We start from the raw sequence: 22,682 nt of genomic DNA, 5'->3' as shown, positions 1-22,682 counted from the left end.
ATTGAAACAATTCATGATTTATTGAAATTATTAATATTTTACTCCATCATTATGCAAACACATTTGATAATACATAATGGAAATGTTTTATTTTTCTATATAAGTGACAAAAAAATGGTGCTACAATTATTATAAATTAAATAAATAAGTAAAAATCGTTTATTTCATGTTAAACAAAAAAAAAAAAATTCTGCTAACTAATAGTCACCAACATTTTGTACGTATATCTATAAGTATACAGATTAATTCAAAATTTACAGATGTTCATTGAAGCAACAATTTGTGAAGTGAAGTGTATTAATTATCACCATTTAAAACACATATTTTCTCTTTTTCTATCTTTCTTTCTGTCGCTCGTCCTTCAGAGAAATTCGTGTGCTTCTTTTACAAATCGTATTCGTTGTATTTTAAATTAAAATAAAAAGAAAAAACAAAAAATTTGAGATTCAAATATATAATTACACTATACAGTATATGTATATACATATACTGTGAGGTATATTCATTGATGATAAATGTAATTGGTAGAAAGAAAGGTGCATTTACATGGATATTGCTTTTAATAGTTGTTTAAGGAACTTAAAATTGGAATTTTATCTGTAATGTCAAATCGATTCGTGGTACAAGAACAAGAATTTCCTTTTAACTTGCGAATGGACCCTTAATTTGGGGGTTGTACTCTTATTGCTATCTAATAATATTAATTTATATTGAAATTCTCATATAACAATTTGATATTATAAATTTTGATGTAATAGCATTATATTTATAAAATCTTTTTCTTCTATGAACTTGACCTCATTTAATCTCAGAATTATATTTGATTTTGTCATTTCGTTTTGTATTAATTGATTAGCAAAAGAAAATTTGTTCCTATATTATGTTAGTATGATATGCATCTTTTGATCATTTTTAAAATTTTTTTTTTAAGAGAGCTTAATAATACGCAAATTAGATACAAATATATATAAATAAATAAGAAGTATGGCGATTCTTTTCTATTTTCGCCATCGAGCACTTTCTTATTAATGGTGGACGAGTACTCGTTTTCTACAAATATATTTCCCATCTTGTTCTTACTATCCCGGCGTCTAAGGCACGGGTCTGCCAGAAGATTTTACTAATAAATCCTCTGGTAGTCCCAGGACGAATCTTTTTCTTTCCTTTTCTTCTCTTTCCTCCATTAATTTTTCTTTACAGCACCACAAGAATATAACTTATTGTGCGTTAATTATGATGCGTTATTTCAAATCGGATACGTTGTTAAGTATTCTATTAAAATATTATTCAAGTACATTAGAAACCATAATTAAAAAAAATAATGAAAATAAAAGTAAGTACTACATAGAATACAAACAATATCAACACTGGTATCATAATATCATTTTTATAATATCAATATAAAAGAAATTATTATGATAAAAAAATATAATATCGTAAAAAGATGTCCGATTCGATATTGGTAAAATCTCTTTTGCAATCCAGTATAATACTATAAAAATACTGTGCAAAAAAAATTGAATGTTTACCTCAAAAAAGAATTATATCTGCATGAAATTGAAATATGTGAAATAAGTGCATAAAATATCAAATATCACAAAAATGTTTTTGAATTAAATAAAAAGAATTTATGCATCTGCCTATTTTTTTTCTTCGAGATTTTTATATTTCTTGAGATGAAAAGAATTCTATTGCGATGATTGATTTTTAATCTTGTTTTTATTAAAGATTATTGAAGTTGAAAAAGAAATAAATATAACTCGCGATAAAATTTTTTTATCTAAAAAATGGACTTAAAAATAAAAACGATCACAGATGCATAAATTTGTTTCGGATATCCGAAATATTTCAATTTACTAGGCTTTCACTGCTAGGCCGTGGTTTAATGACCAGATTCTGTAAGGCTCTTATTTCGTTTTCTGTGAGATTTGGAGGTCCGAATAGAAACTCTCTATGAGAACTGGGATTAGATAGAAGATCTTGCATGTTCTCATTAGTTAGCATTAAATAATGCAGAGAAGTTTGAGTTAAATTTACTTTCCTAGCTAATGTCCCGGTAATATGAACATCATCTATCCAGAAGTATGGCTCTTTCTGCGCTTCACGATACAAAAGAAATACGCTATCAGGAGAGTACAATATAGCCCATCCTGCGCAATATGCAGGATAATGTCTACCAGGATATTCTTGAGGGGAGACTCTCCACTTAGATCGCCAAGATCTCTTCACGGTACCTGTGGGGTGGAGATCGCAAAGGATCAATCGTCTGGCTCCCCATGGTGATAGATCACGCGTCAAGAAATCCAACATGGCAGGTATATGAACAAAAACATCATCATCTAATTTTAATATATATTTGGCACCTGAAAAAGTAGATAGATCAAATATTTTTAAAAAAAACTTACACGAAAAGAGTTAAGGATTTTTTATAAAAATTTTTTTTTAACGTTATTAAAAAAGATTTATATATTATACTTAATAATTAATAAATTTAAATATATTCAATGATTTAAAATATGTTAACTAATGTTAATTTTTAATAATTAAAATTGAAAGAAAAAAAATAAAAAAAAAATAAAATTGACTATTCAGTAGAAAAAAATTTTTTGAACAATTAATAAAATAAGATTTATCTATAAAATTAATTACTTAATATTTTTTAAATAATTAATAACAAAATTTTGTTATTAATTTAAAAAGATTAATGTTATTATATATATATTAATATAATATATAAATAAATATATTATATAATGATAAAAATAAAAAATTTGTCAGTCTATTTCAAACATCTCGCATAGTACAAAAAACATGCTTACTTGGACAATGATACGTAGCCCATTTCAATGCCATCACATGCTTATAAGTCATGTTTCTGTAGGCATCGAGAAAGTTGCCTTGTATCAAATCTTTGTATTTTCTATTTTCCTCCTCCAACATCGTTTGGTATTCATCAGATGAGCCAACGAAGAAGAGGAGCGCCACATTTGACGATTGCTGGCCCCAGGTTTCCCTGACTACATTTCTCTTCACAAAATTCTCTGGAGCCGAGTGAACCAACATCAACAACAATAGATGTGTTCCGTTACATGGATCATTGTTGATCGTGAACCGAAAGTCTTTTATATCAATAAGAGTTGATTTGTCACCGAACGGAAGTTCGTGTAATAAGTATGGCTGCGGAGAGGGTGTCACGTTTCCGGGTAAGATTAATAGATATCCCGGTGCCGATACGCCACTGCTGTATGGCGTCGGTGAACCGGAATTGTCGATGTGAAGCCAGAAGGAGAAGCATCCAGTCAGTGCCAAAGCGACCACAAAAATCAGAGTGCAAGGCGACGTACCGGAGGCATGGAGTCGCCGCTTATCCAGCATACTAAAAAGTCCCTTACATCATACAAATCTGAGTCCGGCTAAAAAAATAAACATAAAAGATTAATCACTTATATTATATAATCAATTATATTTTATCTTAAATATTTACTTTTATATATGAATTAATATGGATTAATAGTTTATTTTGTATATTTTTAATATAGACAATTGTAAAAGAATCCGTTGTCGGTACTGAACTGGTTCAAATTATTTCGAACTTGTTTCGAGAACAACAGTTATTTCGTATCATTAGAAAACATGTGTGGCGCATCTGTTGCTATAAATACTATCTTTTATTTTGCTTATATATATTTTTAATAGATAACAATTTGTAAAATGTTATTGTGTGGATAGTGATAATATAAAATAACACAATTGATAAATTTTCAATTAATTATAATAATTATAATCAACTAATAAATTAAATTTGAATATCAATCCAGCAATTTTTCAATATCGCAATACGTTAACTTTTGAATTAGTTTACGTTCAGCTCTACAAAAGCATTATAAAGACAGTCGATTATCAATATTTCAACTATACCTTGAACTAATGTTAGACTTACGTTATTGGTATTATTCATTAATAAATAGTGAAACAATTTACAAGTTGCTAAAGACTTCAAGGAGATGAATAATAAATCTAACTGATAGTGTATGTCAAGTGAATTGTGAAAAATTTAAATATATATATATATATATATATATATAAACATTTTATCTTATTATTCTCATATTAATAGACAACCTTTAATCTTTAAATAAAAAATATGATAATATTCGTTACAAAAAATAATATTAAAATCGTATCAAAAATATAATTATATGAACTATACTACATTTGCATCATTGTTAAAACATTATAATAAAATCCTTAAACAATTTAGAAACATAAATGTTTCATTATGAATTTAATTTTGTTTAAAAGCTTCTAATATATTTTGAATTTAAAATAATTTAAAAAAAATATATTAATTAGAGTTTATTTCTTTAAATAATTTTTATTTAATGATAAATCTAAAAGTTTGAAAGTCAATTTTTAAAATATAATAATTTCCGAAGATATAGAATTTGTTTAAACAGATTAATTTCAAAGTAAACTCAAAAGGAATCTTTTTATATTTTTTATTGATGATAAAAGAAATTTCTATTTAAATTTTATTTATATCTGTTATCATTCATTCATTTATTATCATTTAATCTAACGATTAAAAAATAATATATATAATTTTTATATGATAAATAATACATGTAATCTTTATATAAAAATTAATTTTTGGTTTTATTTTTTAAGCTTTTTAATATTTTATCAATTTTCGAAATTGTTTTTTTGTTTGAATATGCTCCTTATCGGATTGTAATGCAGTAATAATCAAAACGATCATTTATCAAAAAATTCTTATCAAATACATATATCGGTTAGAAGATCGACGTGGCAGTATTCAACAGATCTCAAAGGCTAAAACATCATCTTATAGAGATTCTTTATTTTTTGTACTAAATTAGTGCATTTATTAAAAAAAGTGCTACTCAAAATAATTGTTTGATTTGTATCGCACGGACGTTATCGAAGAAAACATTGAACATAATATTTTTGAACAGTATATATATTTTTGGATTTCTTGGGAAGTATCTGGAAAGAAATATTTTATTTTATAATATAGTATAAAAAGATTAGCAATATTTTGTATTTTACTTTATACACATAATTGATATATTCATACGTAAAGATTTATGCAAGTTTTTGATTGTTAAAGTTAAAATTACTAAAATTAATTTTCTTTACTATACTATAAATGCTATTAAAAAATTTGTTAAATAATAAATGTCACTATAATGCATAAAAATGTTTATGTAAAAAAATATTTCACTAATTATAAATATTTCATAAATTATTAAAATTAATTTAATAATACATAATGTAAATGATTAATATTGAATGATTGATAACCTTTTAGTTAAGATTCTGATCACATTCAAATAGAATAAATTTATTATTTTGATTATAACAAATATATTATAGAATTAAAGTTAAATATATATTAATTAAAAAAATTTTAATTAAACACAAGAAAGAAAAATATTTATAATAAATACATATATATATGTAAAACATATATATTCCAATGCAATTTTTAGTTTATTATAAAATAAATTTAAGAAAAATATTTTGTAAAAAAAAATATTTTATCAAGTAGTACTAAATCTCGTATAGAAAGTATCTCGAAAAATTAACATTCTAGAACTTTCACTTTTGATATTCCCAAAACATTTGAAATTCGCATATACAAACACGCCTTATTTCCTAAACATGTACTTGGTTTTATTTCTTTGAAATAAAAATAAAATTACAAAGCTGATTGGTTGCTTTATTAATAAATCAGAAGAATTTATTACATATTCTCAAATCTCAACAGCTAGATGGATAATTAATGAAATGATATACATAATTCGTACATTAATTTAACAAATTTAAATATTTAAAATCTTTTAATTTTTTAAATTAATGTATTAAAATTTCTATTTATAATATAAATAATAATTATATATAATTATTTTTTTTAGAATATCAATTTACATATGAAACAAGAAAAATTTGTCATCATCTCTCAATCATATGTCAAGATTTTTATTAAAAAATGAAAATGAAAATATCATGCAAAGAAATCACAAAATACTGCAATTTGAGGAGTAAATAATATATATAGATAAAAAAAATATATAGAAAAAAGAAAAAAATTATACTTACAACTTACGTGTGGCAAAGAGCTATGAGGATTTCTAAGCATCTGTTTCGACAATGAAGATCTTGTCTTACACATTTGGCACAGTTAACATTTATGCCTCGATATTGTTGAAGCGAAGTATAATCACAGGAAATTTGAGGTTATGTTAGACAAATGGATTGTTAACTACAGATCGCATTTAGGCTGGTATATCACGGGCCAAGAAACGTAAATGCGTGTTTTCGAGAAAAGTCACGCGAACATCAACATAACATAGATATGTCGTGTTGTTCGGTAGCTCTGTTCCTTTTTTTCCTAACACCCTTCATTTTTCCCTTTTTCTCTATTTGTTTAATCGTACACTTTTCTACACAACTGATACAAATCGAATCATGTGTAGAAAAATGCGTTAAGAAGTAAAACGAAATGGCAAACTGTAACTGAAGGGCGAAGTCCGTTTGACCCATGAATGAAGGGTTAATATAGTGGTCTCACCCCATGATTGTCGTCTACTAGATACACCCTCTTTTGTCGGCGTTGTATACTGCATCTAAGGCGGAAAATTCAAAATTAAAACTTTATTTATTTTGATTTTATCGATATCATTTTTATATGTTTAAATTATATTGTTAAATTTTTTTATCCATTGTTTGCCAACAGAAAAAAAATCTTAATTAAAATAGAATATAAATATTAAAAAAAGTACAGTTAGAATTATAAATGTATAAAATTTTAAAATTTGTTGTATATCTTTATATTTTTGAAAATCTATAAATAAATATTATGAAATATTATATGATATTATATTTTTTGTTTTAGTTTTAATATTTTTTTAAATAACAAAAAAAACTATTTATAGAATAAATCGTATTATAATATTTTTTTCAATTTTTTCTAATTCAAATTTTTAAATACAAAATTTTTATTTAATTTTTTTATAAATATGATAAACTAAATTTTTAAAAATATAAAAAATTATATATAAAAATACTAAATTTTATATTTAATATAAAATTTTTATATATTTAAAATATTATTTCAAGATTGAATTAAATTTTTAAAAAATCCTATTTAAAATGTTATTTAATATAAATTTGAATTTTTATTAATATTTAAATTCATGAAATAGTATAGAAAAAAATATCTTAAGATGATGAATAAAAAAAAAATGCAAAGTACTTTTTTAAACTTTATTTGATAAATCGATAAAGACAGAAAAATGATAATGGAGAAATGAAAATGCGCGCTTTACAAACGATTATTTTGAATATTACCGCGAAATAAGTTTAATTATAAATAATAACTATAGGTGGCGCTGAATATTCGCGGCATGAATTGAATGGACGCGAGAAACTCAAGCGTCTGCAGCGCTATAGCCACCTCTCCCTGGGGCGCGTATTGCGCATGCGTTGCACGTTTATTATCTTCTTTCTGTTCAAGTGCCATTTCATTGCATGCAGTGCAGTCTATAAAACAGAATGCGTTCTCCGTGGATCTCGAGTTTCCTATCACTTATCGTCATTCGTAGCGTATAAACATAACAGCACGCGGTCATTAACTTACAAATTGTTTACGTGTCATTCGACACATGCGAATCTAGTAATATCGTGCACGAAATGCCAGTTTTCGAGCTATAAAAAACACGATCAGGCCATTGTTAGCGTCATAGACAGGTTTCGGGTCGAAATTTTCGAACGATCGCGCAAGCAAAATGTCATGCAGCTACGCGGACGGTCTTTCGCAGTACGAAAACAAAGGAGTGTTGGGTCTGGAAGAGGTAAAAAGCATTATTCCTGACCGTTCATTTGGCGGGAGTCAGCCATCCGCGACGATTTTTAATCGTTCGTCGCCTGATGTGTGAAATTTTTTTTTTTTACAGAGATACGACAGTATCGAGGCATTACGATTGAAATGTGGCCTTCTAGCCGATTGGATACAGGCTGCACGGCATGTCGTCGTTCACACCGGTGCCGGCATCAGTACTGCGGCGGGCATTCCGGATTTTCGGTGATTATCATTTGTAATTTTTCGCTCAAATCCCCACCCTACTTCTATCTACTTTCATCCCCTCCCCGACCACCCCGATCCTGCAATTGCGATCTGTTAGATATGTGTTCGAAAGCGCCACTGACCAATTCTTTTAAATTAATCGAGCGGGAATAACGGAGCCGCGAAGAAACGATTAAAATTCCTTTTGATAGACGCGTCCACCATTGTTGCGCGCGACAATGGTGACCGTGATCTATTCCAAAATGCTGATTAATATACAAAATTAAATAGGAATAATAAGATTTGTGAAAATTTTATTAAATAAATATATAAATTAGATGAAAATGGATAATTTAGAAAAAATATATATATTTTTTTTTATTTTTTAAAAATATAAATTAAAATATTTTAAATGAATAATTTAATTGAGTTTAATTATTATTTAATAAATACGTAATTCTATTTTTTTCATATTTATGTATATGTCACTATTATCTAAATTTTTTTAATTATTTATATGTATATGATTTCTTAGAGGTACAAATGGAGTATGGACATTAGAACAAAAAGGTTTGAAACCTACAATGAACATTTCCTTTGATGAAGCTATTCCTACAAAAACACATATGGCATTGAAAAAATTAGTAGATGCTAGTGAGTACAATTAAAATATTGAAATACAATTACATATAAAAGATTAATATAAAATTTTATGAAAATTATTTTTCCTTTAGAAAAAGTTAAATTTATTATAAGTCAGAACATTGATGGTTTGCATCTTCGATCTGGTGTACAAAGACAGTATCTTGCAGAATTACATGGAAATATGTTTACTGAACAATGTGATAAATGTGGAAGGTTGGTATTTTTTTTTATTAAAAATAAAATTTTACAATGATAAAATTATATTAATATTAAATTTTGTAATATTTATTCAGGCAATTTATTCGGAACTTCGCGACTAAGAGCGTAGGAAAAAAATCCCTTGATACTGTGTGTAGATCTGAACAAATTGGTGGTCGTCCATGCCGTGGACGAATGCATGACACGATTCTCGATTGGGAACACAACTTGCCTGACAGTGATCTGACATTATCTGATTTGCATTCTAGGTAAATTGATAAAAAACGCGATAAATTCTATTTTTTTTTTTTATACCGCAGCATATAACAAATTTAAAGCACGAGGCACGGTGCAAGAGTCTTAAAGCAGATGATAAAAATATTTTAATAAAGTAAATGCACATTATAATATATTTTAATGTTAAAAATTTGGTATTTTTTGCGAACAGATGAAAGGAAGAGTGCCTAACAGTTGTTGAGAGTTTAAGAATTACATATTAATAAGATTTGGAACGATTCGTTGATCGAAAATCCTATGTTGATATCTCAGGTTTTAGTTGACAATTATTTACGAAAGTTACTTTGTTCGATAATTTTATTATTATAAGAAATATTAAATAAAAAATATACATTTACAGTGTTGCGGATTTAAGTATATGTCTGGGAACGACACTTCAGATTATCCCGAGCGGTAATTTACCTCTATATACCAAAAAGTACGGAGGTCGACTTGTTATATGTAATCTACAACCTACAAAACATGTAAGAGAATTTTTTATATTTGAAAAAAAATTTTTAATTATGAATTTTTAATAAGAGATATTATTAATAATTTAATTTAAGGATATATTTTTATAAATTACTATTTTATGGTTAGTATATTTATTTATTTGTTAAATAACATAATTAAAAAACAAAGGATATTATTTTAGGATAAAAAGGCAGATTTAATTATTAATGGCAATGTTGATGAGATAATGATCAGCGTTATGAAAAAATTAGGGCTAGAAATTCCCGAATATGAAAGTACAATGGATCCTACACGTAATTCTGATACGACATCCAAGGAAATGGATTGGACGATACCAACAAGTAGAATAAAAGAAATGAATGTTTTGTATAAAAAAGTGTGTAAACCAATGAGAAGGAAACGAAAGACATTCATGTATGAAAGGGAGAGAACTGATACAAAGCGAGAAACAAAGACAAAGAAACAGGCGTTCATGATAAAACAAGATATAAAAACAGAAGATACAATGAACACAGCGAATCAAATTTGCAACAATGCTGTAGTTTCGGAAGATATAAGCAGTAACACGGTGAAAATTGAGGATGAGATAAAACATGTGGAACCATTTGAATTTACGACGAACAGTATGACTCAACCAGATCCTGGTTTAGAAGTGAACAACATACTGTAGCATGATTTCAGCAGGTGGTGATTCAGCGACGTAATACTCGTATTAATATTTTCTTTGTTAAATTTATTTACGAGTGCATATAGAATGGATGTTATCTGTATGTGAAGAATGTCTAAAAAAAAGTGCTATTGATTTGTTTATATGAAAATGATAAAAAAAAAAAGTAACAAAAAATAAGAATATAAGTTTATCAACCGATAAATCGCTTTAATTGTCAAGTCAAAAAGCGCTGCAATACATGTACATATGTGTAGTAGTACTTTCGTAATCGCTTCCATGTTCTGTCCGCTTTTTCATTACTCGTAGTTCTTAATCAGAGAAAGTCAGAGTTTCCAGTGATCTAATCATATTCTACTAACATACAAATATATGCATGCATAACCATGTTTTTCTCCATTATGATACATTAAATGTTAAGTACTTATGATGATTTATTTAGGATCATTTGTAAGATGTTGAACAGAGATTTTACAGAGAGTATGGTGTCGATCATGAAATGATCTTTCTTCAGATAGATCTTGAAATGATTATAAAGAGTACAGCTAAAATTACGTTCAAATGCGTTTAATTGATCTCTACATAGATATAATACTGTTCGTGTTTTCCAGAGAAAAAAATTAAACATGACCAAAAATCTTCCATACGGCTGTTTGTAATTTCACGAAGCGATTAACGGAAGATCCGCAGATGTTTTAATTGCATCGGAATAGTAAATACTCGTTGCTACTTTGAACGTTTAAGATTGAAATCTTTTAATAGAAAGCTCCATATGAGCGTTGGTGTTGTTTGATCGATCTAATAGTTAAGTGTCTCTTGTTAAACGCACATATGTTTGTATAATCGTGATAGAATGACTAAAAGCGTTTTGTAGGTAAACATTAAAACGGCTAACGGGACCGCGAAAATTACTCCCTCGACAATATGTCTCCTGAGCGAGTTAAGAAGCGGAAGTGTAAACATTTGAAAGAGAAAAAAAAAATACGGAAAAATGCAAGCGAGTCTTTCTTATATTGGCATTCGACGCTATTTTGTCGATAGAGTTTTATAGTAGAACGCAGATTAGTGAAATGTGTAATATTTATATGTACATAGTAATATATGCTTGATTGCTCCTAATAATTTATTACTTTAATTGATATTATTTACTGGACGTTACTATTAGTGAAATATTATAATATTCGACAGAAAATAAACTTGTGGAAAGGGCTGCTTCATGTGCTCATTATTTCCTACTCTATTTTTAAAAATAATTTAATCGAGTTATTATATAATGAAAAACAAATCATTATTTTTCTATTTTAATATAGTATATTCTTATTCATAATACAATATAATCATGTACACATACGCTACAATAATTATTATATTAACAATTCAAAAAAAAAGTTTACTTTAAAGATATCACTTTAAAGATTTTAATTAAAGATTTTTATTTTATTTTTTTAATAAATAAATCTTTTTCGTTTACTTATTTTATATATATATATATATTTTTTTTTTTTTTTTTTTTTTTTTTTTTTACGTAAAATTCAATTAATTGCGATACATATCGACGATAAAATATGTTAAATCTGAAACAGCGTTTCCTATTTCTTTCCCTTCAACTTGTATTTTGATGATTAAATGATTCATCTGGTACTTTTAATAATCTTTTTTTTTTATTCGTTATTTTTCAAAGAAGTTAAAATGAATTATTTGGAACTGAATGCTCAATATTCAGAACGTTAAAAAAACAAAAAATAATCTTTTTTTATAAAGTTGACGACTTTCCATCAGCAATTTTATGAAATTTATTATTTAAAAAATAATTCTTTTTTTATATTTATAATTTTTTAAATCTAACTATTTTTTTATGGAAACGCCAATTCAGAATAAAATTATTAGGGTGTCTTCCATTAATCTAATATTATCTTAATAAAAAAAAAAACATTTTTTTACTTTACTCTGATAAATATATCGTCGTCATTGAAATTGAACAAGAAAAATATACAAATTTTCACATATTTTTATCAATAACTTAAGTCTCCAGTACAATTATTAAGTTATATACCGTATTTACACACGTATGGTTTACATACAAACTGTATGTTTATATTTTTATATTATTTTATTTTTAACATAATAATTTTCTTTACTAATTTCTGTTAAAAGTTTACATTTTAATAAGAGAATTAATTCTTAACCTTAAAATTACATAAGGAAGTTACGCTGCTTTAGGCGAAAAATGGACTCATTGTCGGAGTTCGATACATCACAAATTCTTACATATCCATAGTTAAAAGTTCTTTGTATACGCATATAATTTATTTGAACTAACTTGCACAATACTTATATAACTTATAATCAAAAAAAGAATCTAGATATTATTGAAGGAACTTAAAACAAAACGGAAAACACCCCAAATTTTTTAAACTCTTCTTCTGGCGAGCACACGTCGATTTGTACGCAGCCGTTTTTGCTAAAAAAAAATAAATATAATGAGTTTTAAAAAGAGAGACTCAGAAGTAAGAAAGATTTAGAAATAGAAGGAAAAAAGAAGGAAAAATTACAAAGAAGAAGGTTAGAAAAGAAAGTATATACTTGTTGTATATACATAAAGTGTGTATTTGTGATGTAAAAGGGGATTATATGGTGAACGACCAAAAGTGAGAACAAAAAACTATAGGAAAGAATGTGGAAAGAATGTAGAAAAGAAAGGGATAAAAGTGCGGCGATTATTGCATTTTATCGATTGGTTCGACTCGCATTTCTGGCATCCATCCAAGGATCTGATTGCCGCGTTATGGTAAATTGAATCGAAACCGACTATTTGGTATAGTTGCAATTTTTTTTTTATTAGATATCATTTTTAAAGAGTTTAACGTAGGTTATGTATATACGCGAAACATAAACCTGCTAAAAACTTTAATTAAGCTATCTATATACAGTAATCTTTTATCCGAAGAAATAAAAATCGATTATCATATATTATATTTATATAATAATGATTAATTTTTTTTCTATATTATTTTATTATCGATCATATTTTTAACTAGCATGACATCTAACAGAAATGTAAATAAAATTTTATCGATCGACCCTCATCATTTTCGGATGAATGATAAATCGATATAAGAAAATCGAAATAAATCGAACATTCTTTATCAATTTTTTTCAATTGCTTCGATTTATATTTCGAGATATTTCTTCTTCAAAAATTACATTGGCAAAAAAATTTTCCTCGTTACAGTGTGATAAATCTCAGTTCTAAGTACTCACGTGATAATAAATACACGTATCATATAACTAATTTAATTCAATGTGTTAAATATATCTTTGGGTTTTTACGACTTGATCGATTAAAAAAAAATTATTATTCAAACGACTACTGATGGACGTATTGTTAATCTTCGTCCTTATATTAAAGTTTTATGTTTTTGAAGCGTATAACGCTGGCTTTTAAGACTTATTAGAAACGTGTGATTCACACGTGTCATATATATGTACATTAATATAAAGAGATACACAAATATCTGCGTTTCGTAGAAATATAAGAAAAAAAAAAAAAAAAAAAAGGCACTTAACCAATGGAAAAAAAGAAATATAACAATTCTATGATTGCTAGCATTATGTAAAAGTAAAAATGGGGCATCAAAAATTTTTAATTTTTTTTTTTTATTACGATATTAATGTTATTCAGCGAATAAAACGCAAAAATATAAATTTTGAAGGAGTCTATTGTTTCGAAAGTTATGCATATATAACACTAATTGTTTTAGATTCTAAAATCAATATAATATAAAACTAATCTGTCACAGGTTAAATACGTAATCTAACCTGTAAATTACGGATTAATTTTATATATTTCGAACCAATAAATCCCTTAAAATTAAAACTTGTATTTTTGCATTGCCATTATCAATTATAAAAAGATAATTAATTATTAAAAAAAAAAAAAAAATAAAAATTCTTGATGTCCCAAAGTAAAATTTAACCACGTTGGCTCACTCCTAATAATTTAGCGGCATCGTCAGCAGTTCCTTGCAGTACTCGGTCCATGAAATTTTTATCTCTTATTCCTAAAAGATTCGAAATTAAATCATTATCCATATTCTCGTTTGCTTCTGGATTCACATTTTGCGGAATACTAGCCAACTTTCCCGTGAGAGTAGTTAATTTCTCGTAGGGATTAAATCTCATCAGTCCACTTGGTGCAGCATCACCAGTAGCGACTGAAGCGACAGTAGGTAAAGAGATTCTATCCTGAATTAGGGAATTTCCGTTATTGGTTGCCAATAGAATTGGCTGTTGTTGCTGACTTCGCGGTGTAATTGTAGGTGGCTGTGTTGGAGAATTCTCTTCATCGCCACTGGTGCCAATATACATTGTCGAATCGATAGATTCGTGCTTTTTCCTGTGTCGGAGCATGCTATGCTTCAAGGTAAATCTTCTACAACAAATATCGCAGGAAAAAGGCCGTTCTCCAGTGTGAGTTCTCATATGACGACGAAGATCTTCTGCGGACCAGAATCGTCTTATGCAAAAGGCACAAACTACCTGGAAGGAATGAAGGACCTGACTAGAAAGAAATGAAGGCACAGACTGATCTGATAGAAATATTGGCTATTTTAATTGCTATTCGAACATTTGTTTAATCATATCATTTGCTAAAATATAATATATACCATTTGAAAATAGAAAATAGAATACATAGATATAGATACTTATATACGTATGTATATATTAATTGTTTCAAACTATTTTTCTATCAAATCAACTTATTTATATCTTATAAATATCATTTAAAAATTTAAAGAATCTTTACCTTCCTATTACTATAATCCGGAAAACGTCCTTTTTTCTCTTCACCATCGCTAGTTTGATGTAATGGCAATTGTTGGTGATCTTCCACTGTATCACCTATTTCCATGTCCAATGCTCCTTTGGCCATTAGCATTTCATAGGATCGCTTATGATTAATTTTAATGTGTTCTAAGCAATCCTGTCGTTCTGCAAAACCGCAATCACATAAATGACATTTAAACGGTACATCACCTGGCCCCGGTGATGATCTTGGCGACGCTTTTCTCGATCTGGGAATATCATTAGTCGATGGTGAAATATTCGATGTGGATTTAGGAATTCTCGGTATCGATGAAGTCTCTGTCCCTTCAGATATACTCGAAGATTGACTATCGTAATCAGTTTGTTCGTTATTTTGTTTTCGACACTCTTGAGGACTATTTTGAGGCTCGCTGGATGGAGTATCTGATCTCGGTTTTATTTTTCGTGCATGTTTAGTGGAACGATGCTTCTTTAAATTTCCTAAAGTAGAAAAAGTTGAACTAGGGCATTGATTGCACTTATACGGTCTTTCTGGAACATTTCTCATCGAGAATGAATTGTTATTGTTAATCATTGTTTGGGAATCGGGAGAAGAAGAATTTCTGATCCGACGTATTTTATTAGGATTAGCTTTATGCTTTCTTAACAGATGGCGATCACAATTTGATTTAGTGGTGAAAAGCAAGGAACAGTGAACACATTGGTACGGTTTTTGACCCGTATGGGTTAATATGTGCCTTCTGAGAGAAGAAGTCCAGGGAAATGGTCTTTCGCAATATGGACAAATTACTCGATTGGGGGCCATAGAATACGCGGATTTTTTCTTCTTCTTCTTCTTCTTTTTCTTTTTTTTCTTGGATGGATTGTTTATCGAGTTTGAAGAATTTATAGAATCGGATTTCTCATCGCTACCGGAATTATTGCAATCGCTATTAGACGCGGCCAAACCTTCCTCATCGCTTAAGTATTGCGGCTGAAATTGTTGGTATTGTTGGGAAGCGTTATCCAATAATTCTGACACGCTAGCCAAGTCAGTTACTCCATCTTCCATTTTTTCACTTTTTATTTCAATTTTTAATACTGTATTGGGGCATTTACTTTCCATTGACTTTTTCGTTTCAGACTTCTCCATCTTAGATTCTTTTTTTTTTTCATTAATGATCTTTTCGTCTTTTTCAATCTCGTTTGTTTCTCTCGAGTCGTGCATAGATTTTTTATCTTCTTCCTTCGTCGAGGAAGGGGGATCTGTAATCTCTAATTGATCTCTTAACAAACTTTTCTCCTTTTGATCTTGAGATTTGTCATCCTCTTTCTCTTGAGGATCCTCATCTATAATTAGTTCTTCCTCAGAATCATTTTCTTCCACTTTGTTCGTTTTCAACTGCTGCGCCAAAATTGCATATTTTACTTGATCTGAAATAGAATGCTTTGCGAATTCTGAACTCATCGATTGCTCATTGATTTTTGGCAAAATATTAAACGATTGGGTAACCTGAGAACTCTGTCCAAGATTTTGCAGCAACGTAGGATGGCTGGGGGGCCTCCCTCTGGTCGAGTGCCCTCCTCTAGGTCTCTGGCTCCAGTGTTGAGGGTGTTGCTGCTTAATATGTCTTTCCATGTTGCTTCTTAAGGTAAATCTCGCTGAGCAATGCTCACAGGTAAATGGTCTTTCAGTTCTATATCGTCGTTGCTTCTGCTTAGGCATTAACACTCCATTTTTAATCACCATTTTCACAGAATTCGAAGAGGCTAAATTATCCTGTTTCTCGCGATGTGTCAAACTTTTGTTAACCATCTTAGACGATATCAATTTGGCATATTCGCTTTGTTCGGTTATCGATTGGGAATTCATATCTCTGCTTTGGGAAAAGTTAGTAAATCCTGTGGCGCTGGGCATAGATGGCTCCACTAAACTGCCTCCACTGGTTAATTGAAGCCCCCGTACCAATTCCTTTTGCAATCTCTCCTTCATGCAATAATCTTGATTAAAAACGTGAGGATTAAACATATACGGTGGTAAAATTCCAGTGCCTGTTGGAAACGTACTGAAATTTCTATAAATGGCGTTGGCGTACAAAGCTTCCAAAGAAGCTGATTGGGAGCTACCTTGACCGGCTTTTAACAACGCCTCAGTCAATAATAACTGACTGGTGGCGTATAGCTCCTTTTCAGCTTTGTTAAATTTGTCACGGGATGCAAAATCGTTATTCTCTTTCTCCTTGGATTTTTTGCTAAGATCTAACACATCCATCGAGAGATCCAGTGGCCCGTCCTCGCCAGAATTCTCGCACACGGTTAAACCCTTTTTCAAATTTATTGGACTAGCTTGTACTCTTTGGTGTGAATCAGATTTGACATCATTGACTAGAGACGCGAGGTCGTCCGATGACCTCGAATCCAATTCATCGTCGAGTTTCGAATAATCGGGCGGCTTGGCGTCCTGGCTCGATTTCCCCTCATCGATATTCCGTTGGGTCAACTCTATAGCTTGATTAGGCCTGGGTGGAAACATTTCACTTTTCTCGAAATGATTCGTGTTGTGTGCCACAGACATGGCCGTGTTGTGCAGCTTCGCTTCTTCTATGATTCTAATTTCCGCTCGAACGTCTATAGGCACTGGTGGATAATGTATTTGCGCCTGATGATGAAACTCCTCGCGTTCCGTAGAATATATTAAGCTTTTCCTTACCTCCTCCTTTAAAACCCTTGGCGAACTTCTTTCCACGTTCTCATTAGTGGAATCCTCGTTAGGATGATAAATTAGAACGCTCTTAATATCCTCCCTGGTCAATTTCCCATGCCGATTTCGTACGTGGCGTTCACAGTTCGCCTTCGTCGTGAAAGCGTAATTGCATAAGGAACACTCGTACGGTCTGTCGCCGTTGTGAGATCTCAGGTGTCGTATTAAAGTCGCCTTGTCGGTGCTCGTATAGGGGCACATGTTGCAGGGATAAGGCATACCGGGCCCGACACCCATGTGCGCCCTGTTGTGACCCTTCAAAGCTCTCAAATTTGGAAATATCGCGGAGCAAAGTCTGCAAGGAAATTCCCCCTTCAATTTCATCTTTCTAAATTCTGCGGCAAACGCGTCTTGAGTCTCTTCCTCGTGATACTCCGAGGAATAAGTTCCCGACGAACCGGACGAGCTCACGCTGGGATTGAATTTAATATTACTTTCCGGCGTGCTGGCGTCTGATCGGGGGAAATTCTGGAGAATCGGGCCGGAAGTAACCGATATGATGCTCTGGATATCGGCCAAATCCTTCCCCTCCTTGGCTTCCGTTAAAGCGGCCTTATTTTGAAGATCTAAACCGGCAAAGAAATCGTCCCTCCTCGACTGGCTGTCGTCGCTCGTTCTTATTTGAGAATTCGTCGTCCCGCAATCGGTTTCGTGAGCGTCCAACGCGGATCTACAAGGGAACGCTCGTAAACATTTGGAGCATTGGAACTTGGCCACCTCGCCGGACGCCGGCCGATGCAACGATTGCTCGCACACAGCCCTTGCTATCGCTGGGAATTTATCCGACGAGAAATCGACGAATGTTAAATCGTTGAAACCAACCACCGAGTTTCTCAGGTTTCTCGCGGTGTTCCCTATCGAATGCTCGGCAAAATGGATCATGAAACGGTGGAGATTCAGAACACGATGGTTTTTGAACGACAAATTGCAGGTGTCGCATTTGGCGGGGAACTCCGGATGACATCTTTCCAAGTGCGCCTCCAAGAGGGCACTAGTCGCGAAGTCTTGCCTCCCGCACACTGGACAATTGTACGCGTTCTGATTATCGTCAGGCATCGATTTCATCTCGGTTCTCGAATTGTTCAAAAGTATCTTGTGCCTCTTCTGCCCCTCGTTGTCGCTCAAATAATCCGAACATTTCCTTTTCCCGGCCAACGTTGGACTCCTTTCCTCCTGGCCCTCGATAAAATCCGGCGAATTCCTCTTCGTGATCTCATTGTTGTTATACTCCTCGAGATGGCGCCTCTTGGATGATTTTTCAGAATCGCTGCTACCTTCAGAGTCCGTGCAACTGGGCGGCGATGAACTCCTGTGCGCCGTTCTCAAGTGCCTGTTTCGATTAGTGGTAAACTTTTACTCGTTTCACGGTTTTTAAATGAATCGTACACCAATGAATCAACTAATGCATACCTGTCCAGGGAACTGGTGGAGGTGAGCACTTTGTTGCAAATGCCGCAGCAGTAATCATCCTCTCCGCTGCAATCTGTACTGCGGGGTGAATTGTGCCCACGTAAATGATTTGTTAATTCCCTGGAGGTAGATAACACCGTTGGACAGGCGGGGCAAGGATGCGCGCTTTCTGGCAATTCAACCTGTAGCAAGAGGCATACTTGTCAGACGGATGACAGGATATATAGTAATAATGTGTAAGAAGAAGTAATGTAGAAGTATTGTATAGTTAAATGTAATAAGATATAATAAAATAATGAGAAGAATGTAAAAATTTTTAAGTTGTGTAAACACGATTCTTGGAAAGCGTTTATTAGCGTGTAGAAATTCCCAATTTTTCCAAGTAGCTTCATTAAAAAATTGTTAAATAAATTTACTGACTGCTAATTTAAGTCAAGCAAGAACGTACACTCGATGGTGAGGATGCAGCATCAGCTTGTGCTTCGTTTTCCTGTCCCTGATCTGAGCCACTCTTAACGGTCACTGAAATAAAAAAAAAAAAAAATGTAATTATTTTAAATATTCTATTAAAATCATTTTCATAAAAATTTGAATCATAAAAATAATCCTCCATAAATTTCCGTTCAGCTGAAATAATTAATTCCTCTCCAACGATAATTTTTCACATCCTGTGTCAAGATCCAAATGTTGAAGTATCAATTTTTATTCCTCGAAACAGAAGGATATTTCGCATATTTTATTTTACAAAAAAAAAAAAAAAGAAATTGTCATTGCATTTAAAAAGGCGATTAAAAATACCAGCAAGATACATTGCTAGTCGACCGGTCGATTTCACTTCGATCGATAATGACTTATTGTTTGTAAATTTTTTTAACTATAGCGACCGGTACCATGCGATACAATCGTGTCACAGAAATCCACACGGACCCGTGCCGTCTTCCGGAAGCTGATAGACGACCGCAAAAAAAAAAAAAAAAAAATGCCTCAAAGCTGGAACAATGACACTTATCAGTTACGAACCGCAATCGTCCTTATTTTTCGATCCTGGAGGCTACTGCTGGAGCACACTTCCGAGAACGATACGAAAACAGGTCGATAAATATTATTTTGTGTCAACTCTATAAGTATATTTAATTGAAATTGAAGTTAAAAATTTCGTGAAATATTTGCGCGATATTAGATTATGAATATTTCTAGAGAGAAAAGATTTATTCATTTTGTTTCTTTTGTATTGCTTTTGAGATAATTTACCGAATCGTAGAAATAATTTATTCCACGAGATTCGAAAAGATAATAATTCAATTATCCCCTTATTTTATCTCCTTTCAAATTTTCCTTAATAATTTTTAATCTTTAGACTTAATCGTTCTAGATCTTTTTATTTCTTTAAAACTCCATTTCAAGTTATCAACCACACACGTATCACGTATTAATCCTATCTTTGGACAATCAAAAAGAACGGATCTCTCGATCATAAATCATAAACAAAAACCAGCAACAATCATAACCGAAGATAGAAAACGACTTGCTTGAAAGAAGTATCTGCATACATTTTACGAGTATCTTGTTGTATTATATATAAAAAAAAAATGTCAATTACTTTCACGACGATATATCTATATAATAACAAACATATCGGAATATGAAGTATGACGAAACACGGCATTCGAGAGATTTGAAAAAAAAAAAAAATCTTTGTAGCGCAAACGTACGTGATCTCGCGCATTGTTCATCTTTATCTCATCGGTGAAGCGTTTTTTTCATCCGACAAGAAACGAGATTAAACGGTATTGACATTGCCGATTCGAGTTGTAACAGGAAGCAGACACAACATCTCGCTTCGTTATCGACGATCCAACGGTCAGTTGACCTTAAGATCGTCGTCGTCGAGAGAAGTTTTATCCGTTTCTCTCTCGTGTCCTTCCTTATGCGGATCGACAGAGATATCGTGCAATTGTTAATACGTACGCACACAGCGAAAGAAACTCTGTAATAGAAGAAGAAGAAGAAGAAGAAAATTACGATTAACAAACGTTGGAAGAAGAAGATAAATTCCTCGCACGAGGTAAAAGCTCTTTGATTAGAAAATTCTCCGCGTGTGAAAAATGTTTTAACCAAGAAACGAATCAAATTCTTCGAATCATGGGTGAATCTTTGAAAGCACGAACGACGATCGTCAATGAGAGAGAATTCGTTGGCACAACAAAGACAGAGTCGTTCGAGGCTTGAAAACGGCGAGCGGAGCGCAAACAGGTGCGATTAAAGCCGGTCTTATTCTCTGCCCACCAGGTGACTCGATTCGTGCGCATAAATCACGCGGACGAGAACGGGTTTTCGGCCGTTTAACTTCGACTTAACTTGCGGTTCGCGTCCGCGTTTAGCAGCCCGGTTCACGCTTAAGCGCGCGAATAAATTCGACACGAATGATGTACGATACTCGTTTTTCGCTTCGTGACGCAAAAGGTGTCACGTGTCCCTTTGCCTGGAGAAGTTTTGATGAAATAGCGCGGTGCAAGCGGTGGTCGCGAAGCGGAAAAGGTCGATGGCCGTTCATTTTATCGATCACCGCCGATGCAACGTTTTCGCTTCGATTTTTTTTACGATTAAATTTGAAATCTCGAGACACGGCTTTAACTCTCCCCCTATCAAATTTAAGGCGATTTAAACGCGTTGAATTTTAACATTCGAGTATAATTAAAAATGGGAATTTAATATAAGTTTAATATAACTTGGATTGATTTCGAGAGATTTTATTTATTTGAATTTCACTGGGTATTTGAAATATAATCTTAATTTGAGGTTGATAATATTTGGTAAAAACTTGAATTGGATATTAATGTGAGCATGAGTTTTTAATTTTTAACGAACAACAAATTTCAGCTATAGAGTTTGAAACGAGAATTTATTAATCGTATTTGAAATTGTAATTGATTCAACTAATAAATCTTAGGTTTTTTCTTTTCTGAAAAAATTCTTTAAAGACAAATAAAGTTCAAGATTATCTATCGATTATCTTGGCGCAAATTTCTTCATAGGATTTTTTCGCAGTGCAATAAATAAACATTTATCCAAGATAGATGAAAAGATTCATCTTCACGACGGTCTTACCTCAATTTCGAGAAATTTGCTTTTTGAAATCTTACAAACAAATTTTCGATTCAAAATTCGAAAAAATAATCGGAATAATTAAATTTAAATTTCGTTAAACTGACCATGGATCGTGATATCTGTTCAAAATTATTCTGCAACTTTAATTTCAAATTGTTTGAAATTAGAAAGATTTGAAAAATTTATTTTCAATCAAAGATCGAGAATTTGATACGAATATCGTGTACGGAAAGAATGGACTCGTGGTG

General features: G+C 31.2%; 3 protein-coding genes and 1 long non-coding RNA gene across 9 annotated transcripts in view; 2 read left to right on the top strand and 2 right to left on the bottom strand.

The window, feature by feature from the left end:
• Window position 1: 1 nt before the first annotated feature.
• Window positions 2-6,587, bottom strand: LOC100872509 (beta-1,3-galactosyltransferase 5). 2 transcript variants are annotated; one of them, XM_031919932.2, is made up of 3 exons: window positions 6,124-6,587; window positions 2,820-3,413; window positions 2-2,363 (listed from the first exon to the last, which is right to left on the bottom strand). In XM_031919932.2, exons 2-3 carry the CDS (start codon window positions 3,373-3,375, stop codon window positions 1,849-1,851), a joined length of 1,071 nt encoding a protein of 356 aa, XP_031775792.2. In that variant the 5' UTR covers window positions 3,376-3,413; window positions 6,124-6,587; the 3' UTR covers window positions 2-1,848. The 2 variants fall into 2 exon arrangements, with proteins under 2 accessions (XP_031775792.2, XP_086765803.1); XM_086909677.1 differs by lacking the exon at window positions 6,124-6,587 and adding an exon at window positions 3,485-3,639.
• On the top strand, window positions 3,619-6,894 carry LOC147657471 (uncharacterized). Its single transcript, XR_015292455.1, has 2 exons — window positions 3,619-4,029; window positions 5,940-6,894. It is a non-coding gene; the product is annotated as an uncharacterized LOC147657471 (long non-coding RNA).
• Window positions 6,895-7,515: 621 nt separating this feature from the next.
• On the top strand, window positions 7,516-11,559 carry Sirt6 (sirtuin 6). Its single transcript, XM_003698700.4, has 7 exons — window positions 7,516-7,877; window positions 7,980-8,107; window positions 8,625-8,743; window positions 8,824-8,947; window positions 9,028-9,201; window positions 9,570-9,693; window positions 9,864-11,559. Exons 1-7 carry the CDS (start codon window positions 7,812-7,814, stop codon window positions 10,350-10,352), a joined length of 1,224 nt encoding a protein of 407 aa, XP_003698748.1. The 5' UTR covers window positions 7,516-7,811; the 3' UTR covers window positions 10,353-11,559.
• A 78-nt stretch (window positions 11,560-11,637) lies between these two features.
• LOC100869607 (uncharacterized) overlaps window positions 11,638-22,682 on the bottom strand; it is a 60,307-nt gene continuing 49,262 nt past the window's right edge. For 2 of the 5 annotated variants that reach the window (XM_031919928.2, XM_012493794.3), the window contains exons 2-6: window positions 19,775-19,848; window positions 19,327-19,508; window positions 15,157-19,246; window positions 14,340-14,888; window positions 11,638-12,810 (exon numbers count right to left, since the gene is read on the bottom strand). In XM_031919928.2, coding sequence (XP_031775788.1) covers window positions 12,760-12,810; window positions 14,340-14,888; window positions 15,157-19,246; window positions 19,327-19,508; window positions 19,775-19,848 — 4,946 coding nt within the window. In that variant the 3' untranslated portion in view covers window positions 11,638-12,759. Of the gene's footprint in view, window positions 12,811-13,758; window positions 14,889-15,156; window positions 19,247-19,326; window positions 19,509-19,774; window positions 19,849-22,682 lie in introns of those variants that run through there. The other 3 variants (XR_004225877.2, XR_015292439.1, XM_031919930.2) reach the window with 3 other exon arrangements.

This window comes from Apis florea, unplaced genomic scaffold (genome assembly GCF_048593485.1).
Source record: "Apis florea isolate Af1SG1 unplaced genomic scaffold, ASM4859348v1 contig_3158_pilon, whole genome shotgun sequence".
NCBI classification, from domain to species: Eukaryota; Metazoa; Arthropoda; class Insecta; order Hymenoptera; family Apidae; genus Apis; species Apis florea.
Note: the sequence above shows the minus strand (reverse complement) of the source record. Positions and strands in the feature narration are given on the sequence as shown.

Excerpts from the sequence above, each read along its gene's own strand:
- LOC100872509 (XM_031919932.2), bottom strand. The coding sequence starts at position 3,375 with ATGCTGGATAAGCGGCGACTCCATGCCTCCGGTACGTCGCCTTGCACT. Across the intron at positions 2,364-2,819 it reads GGCTACGTATCATTGTCCAA|GTGCCAAATATATATTAAAA; the intron begins GTAAGCATGTTT and ends CTACTTTTTCAG.
- Sirt6 (XM_003698700.4), top strand. The coding sequence starts at position 7,812 with ATGTCATGCAGCTACGCGGACGGTCTTTCGCAGTACGAAAACAAAGGA. Across the intron at positions 8,948-9,027 it reads CAATGTGATAAATGTGGAAG|GCAATTTATTCGGAACTTCG; the intron begins GTTGGTATTTTT and ends ATATTTATTCAG. Across the intron at positions 9,694-9,863 it reads ATCTACAACCTACAAAACAT|GATAAAAAGGCAGATTTAAT; the intron begins GTAAGAGAATTT and ends ATATTATTTTAG.